Here is a 5354-nt window from a genome sequence, read left to right as displayed (position 1 = left end):
TATAACTTCTACCGTTTATAAAACTATTGTGGTTTTTTCCACAATAATTTTTCATACAAAACGGCCTCTACCTCAATAAAGATTGTTTAATATGATTTGTTGGGCAAAAAAATTTAAAATTTATAAATAAAAAAGTTTATATATAGAAGTTTTTCCAATTTTCACAATATCACAAATAGTCCACAGTTTGTTTTAATTGAGAAGTTGTAATAAATACCACCAGCAATATGATCCATTATTAAAAATTTATAGGAAATCACACAATTCCACAATGAGGTTTTCAGAAAGTATGAAAATCTATTAAAATATTTTTGAGTTCCAGTAAGAATGTAGAGAATAAAAAAACTTTTGAATCAGAGCTTTGCGGATATTTTTTATGTTGATAAATTACCGTCTTCTAAAAATGCTTAACTATTTTTTTCAACCTAGCTTGTTCCACACGACACACTGTGCATCGATGTACCACTGCATGGTGCTGGCCTTTAGATACATAAATATTCATTTAATAATATTCACTAAAAAAATTTCGTAGAATTCTTACAAATTGCATATTTATTTCTTCGATTTAAATACATACATACATACTTATTATGAGGCGTAGCTGCGTGCGAATATACAAAAATACATGCATATGTATATGTATACGAGTAAATACTTGAATTTGTATGTATGAAATTGGTATTTATGTACATACGTATGTAAATAGATATGTATATAGTACATATGCTTGGGATTTTTATGGACATTAAATAGCTATTGCTCAGTACAAAATCATGGCTTACGATATGCTTATCAATATAATTTGATACATACGAATTATCAAATGGAAGAAGGAGAATATGTTATCGATAACATACTTTATAGGGGAAGGAGGAGTCCATGGATACGTTAATCACTATTTTTGTTGCACCAGTTTTTAGCACAGTTAGTCTTATGGAGTATGAGTATGTCCTTACATACCTTACAAATGAATAGAAATACATACATACATGAAATACAAATTTAATTGCCGGAGGATACAATGGTATTAGGTTTAAGACATACAAGTACAAAGATATTTGTAAATTATTTTGAGCTGCGGATTGCACAATTGGCCATTGTAGCCTGTTTCTTAACTAATTTTTGGTATTTTACCTTTGGTTTCTTCAATATTCTCACTTAAGGCGATGTTACGCAGGCGATTATATGATCCCTGGTCACCAATTGTTGTTGCTCTCACTGCACAACGATAAAATTAAGAGCGAGCGAGAGAACTGAACGCATGACCAATCGGTTCAAATTTGACCAGCCCGCTGAGACCGAATAACCGATCAAAAAAGGGTTGGCTTATGAATACAATTTACTATTTGTTCCTCTTAGTAGCGAAATGGAGTATTTTTCATACCATTTCTCCTTTTAGTACCAGAATGCTACATCTTTGCTGCAGATGTGTACAAAGTAGTATATACATATGTACATATGTAGAATAAACCTAATGATAGCAACTCTTGTTTTGTTTGCTTTTGACATGTTTTTGTACACATACATACATATGCCATTTCTTATTTTTTTACGTCATATCATAACACATATCGCACCCTAAATAAAAAACTGGTACAACACAAAATTTGTCAAAATTTATTTTTTTTCCATAAAACGTCCGCGAAAATTTTTTCTTCATCACTATCTTCTTTAACTGGAAAAATACTACTAAAACTTCTTAGTTTTGCTTGCGTCGATTGCGCAGCATCAACAGTTTTTTGCCTCTGCTGAACATTTAGGATTTTTTGAGTTGTGACGGTTTTTGATTTAGTGTGCGATATTTAAAATATAGTAAAATAATATACCAAAGAAATGCAACCGAGCTAAAGAAGTACGCTGGTCGTTTGACCCTCTGCAGAACATCATGTTGGGCAAAGAGAGTAAAAATGGAAAAAATTAGAGAAAAAGTTCCGTGACCGGGGATCATATGACCGTCTGCTTAACAGCGCCCTTAGAGATTTTATACTATTTGATATCTATTGTTACGTAATAACTAGAATATACATATGTAGTTACATAAGCCTTAACTGTTACACTTACAAGTAGTTTGAGCTCGCATAATGTCGAGTGTTTAAATACTTTCGTTAGCTAATTCTAAAGAGTGCGCGTGTGTGTGTGACAGCGCACGGATTTCGTAAACGCCATTGTGCTTCTATTTACATACAACCTTTGGATACACAGTCTCCGCACTACCACGTATAGTTCATTTGTAGTGATAGCGCAGAGATTCAACATCCGATTCTTCGTCGCTAGATGAGGGGGGCGTTTCCAGATTCGCCACGGCCACGTCCAGATAATCTTCATTTGCCAAGAGCAATTTGTCTAAGTTCTCGACGATCTCAGCAAAAGTGGGTCGCGCGCTGGCATCGAAATGCCAACACTGACGCATTAGCATATAAATGTTCAGTGAGCACTTAGGCGGTTTTTCCATACGCTGCCCTGACATCAGATAGCTGTAAAGCTCTTCGGCGGACATGATGGTGGGATATGGTTGTGCACCAAAAGTCATAATCTCCCAGAGCAGTATGCCATAAGACCAGACATCACTTTGCGAATCATAGAATTTGTCCTGCAGCGATTCTGGCGCCATCCATTTGATGGGCAAACGACCATTGGTATTCTTTCGATAGTAGTCGGTGTCCTGTATGTCGCGTGCCAAACCGAAGTCAGCAATCTTCATGACATAGTCATCGCTAACCAATACATTGCGCGCGGCCAAGTCGCGATGTATGCAACGCCGAGATGCCAAGTACTCCATGCCGCGCGCGATCTGGAAGGCGAACGAAATGAGATGCTTCTCGGTTAGAATGTGCTTTGGTAGCGGCAACTGATGCTGTTGATCGCCATAATCTTTCAGTGTGCCTGCAGTTAGCGGCCTATTTTTGTTGAGGAAATCCTTTAGGTTACCATGTGGTGCGAACTCAACAATCACGTAAAGTGGACCGTTTTGACTGCAACAGCCAAGCAAATTGATAATATTGATATGCTTACCGATGATTTTCATAACTTCCATTTCGCGCACTAAACTTGCAATATCATCATCGGTGTGTCCTTCTTTCACCATTTTAACGGCGACAATAGAGTTATTCACTTCGGCCATGACGACGCGGCCAAAAGCGCCTTCGCCCAGTGTAGCGCCTAGTATCAGCTGCGAGCGCGGTATTTCCCAGTTCGAATCCAGCGGGAACTCATACTCATTGAATGGTGCCGGCTCCGAGTTGGAGCTCTGCAACACGGTTGTGCGTTGTTTTTCGATTTTCACCACCGGCATTATCATGGTGTCCATCGAGCCGCTGGAATCGCCACTTGGCGGTTTATAAATGATCACTTTCTTTGTCCACTGATGCACTGTTTCAATGCGTTGTTTGAGTAGCTTTTCGTGTTTAACTTTGCGCAACACATATACGAAGAATGTGATGCAGACCAACCCCAGTAGCACCATGACGGCCACGACACCCCAAATCTCATATCCGTGCATAAATTTCGTTACAGCGCGTACACTCGGGTCTTGCACATGCATGTAGGCTTTGCTGTAGGATTGGCCCAGGCCATTCATTTCGATGCAGGTGTACCAGCCTTCATTAATAGGTGTGACATTCGTAAAATTCAAAATGTCTATGTCTTCAGCGTGTTTCAAAAAGGTGTAATTCTTCGAGCATGCAGTCTTGTTGCATGGCGTGAAAGTCCACGTTTTCTTGCTGTAAAGGTCTGACAGAAAGACACATTCCATTTGGCCGCTTGCATTTAAGGGCAATGTTAGATTAGCTGGAGCTTTTAGTATGATTGGTTTGTGGTTGACGCGATCACTGATGATCAGCTTTGTTGCATGTTCAATGCAACCCAGGTAATTACACACCCTGCACTTGTATACGCCAGAGTCCTCAGGCACCAGATCCTCCATGTTGATAGCCCATTTTGACTTCTTAACGCGTCCCATATGACGGTTGATCTTTGTGTCATTGCGCGTCCACGTGATGTTTGGCTCTGGTTTACCAACAGCCGGGCATGTTAACTGTATATAACTGCCCGAAGGTTTTGAGTATATATTCGGAGGAGGCTTTGACGACTTGAAGCGTGGTGCGAAATCCGGGATTGACTTGCTACCATTCCTCGCCTGACCGCCTCCATCTTCGCCGCCAATGCCGTCGATGTCGCCGTTTTCAGCTGCTGTCTCTGCATTAACATCCTGTTCGCTACGCTTCTGCACCTCGAATATACTATCGTCGTAATCGTTTAGCTCCTGTGAAGTGGGCTTCCGGGCAAACACCGGATCGAGCCGATTCAAAATACAAAACAAAAGAATACTGAAAGTGAATAGCTTAAAGAGTTCCGTAAATGCAGCCATTGCGGGTGTAGCTGCGCGTATGACTATTCCTGCGCGGCTACTGAACGCATTTGTTCGTCTGCTGGTTGCTGTGGCAACTTCGCTGCGACGATGGCGTCTATTTTTGTAATTTATGTGACGATGCTGTGGTTTATGGCTCGTCTTGTCGGAGTCTATGACTGTGGCACCCGTACTTTGCCTCCAGCGGCAGCCCGAGTGGTTGTGGCTGTCTGTTGCTGTAGTCTCGTTGTGCACTGTACTCGTTGTTTTTGCAATGTTTGTAGGTGTGTCGCGTGTTGAATCCATTTTTAGTTGCACCCGCCTGTTTATTTTTGTAAATGCCTCGCAAGGGGTGCACGTTGACACATGTGTTGTGAATATGGTTTCGTCATTCGGCTGCTCTAGCCTCTTGAGCGCGCGTTGTTAGTTCTTCGGATGACTTCTTGATTCACCGGAAATCCACTTTAGTTTCTTTTAATTTGAGACTTTCTATTTCTTCTTTTAATTTATTACTGCTTCTTTACCACTTAGAGAAGCTATACTTGTTGTTGGGTGCTGTTCTACTTCTAGTTACTACAATTGTTGTTGCTGGCTTTGCATTTGCACGCACTTTTTTGGATTGGAAGCAACATGTGTTTTTCCCGTTTATCATTTGGTGTTCGACGTTTGATGTTTGATTACTTTGCGCCGCTGCGATGATCGACTGAGCGATTTCATGTGACAATCACCTTTGAAGCGGAAATATCTAAATGATGCAACCATACAACCGACGAAATATTGTTGCTACTTTGGTGTATTTTCTGGCTTGCGGTGGAGTCTCGCTGTTGTTGCTGTTGATGGATTTACTTCTTTTATTTTTGACGCTTATCTGCGGTATTGCAGTTGTCAAATTGTTTGATGACAGAATTGTTGGCTTTTCAAAGGGCTCTGCAATATAAAAACAAAAACAGGAAACGAAATAATAAAACATTTTTAGAAGCTTACGATATTATATATTTTTCTCTGAAGA

The 5354-nt window shown here is 40.1% G+C and overlaps 1 protein-coding gene across 1 annotated transcript; it reads right to left on the bottom strand.

Moving 5' to 3' along the window:
- Positions 1 to 653: 653 nt before the first annotated feature.
- LOC108381948 (fibroblast growth factor receptor homolog 1) lies at positions 654 to 5267 on the bottom strand. The gene has a single exon (XM_017638345.1). It carries the CDS (start codon positions 4649 to 4651, stop codon positions 2225 to 2227), a length of 2427 nt encoding a protein of 808 aa, XP_017493834.1. The 5' UTR covers positions 4652 to 5267; the 3' UTR covers positions 654 to 2224.
- Between the last annotated feature and the right edge of the window lie 87 nt (positions 5268 to 5354).

Source organism: Rhagoletis zephyria, unplaced genomic scaffold, assembly GCF_001687245.7.
Source record: "Rhagoletis zephyria isolate East Lansing unplaced genomic scaffold, Rhagoletis_zephyria_1.1 Rzeph_scaffold_24498, whole genome shotgun sequence".
NCBI lineage: Eukaryota > Metazoa > Arthropoda > Insecta > Diptera > Tephritidae > Rhagoletis > Rhagoletis zephyria.
Note: the sequence above shows the minus strand (reverse complement) of the source record. Positions and strands in the feature narration are given on the sequence as shown.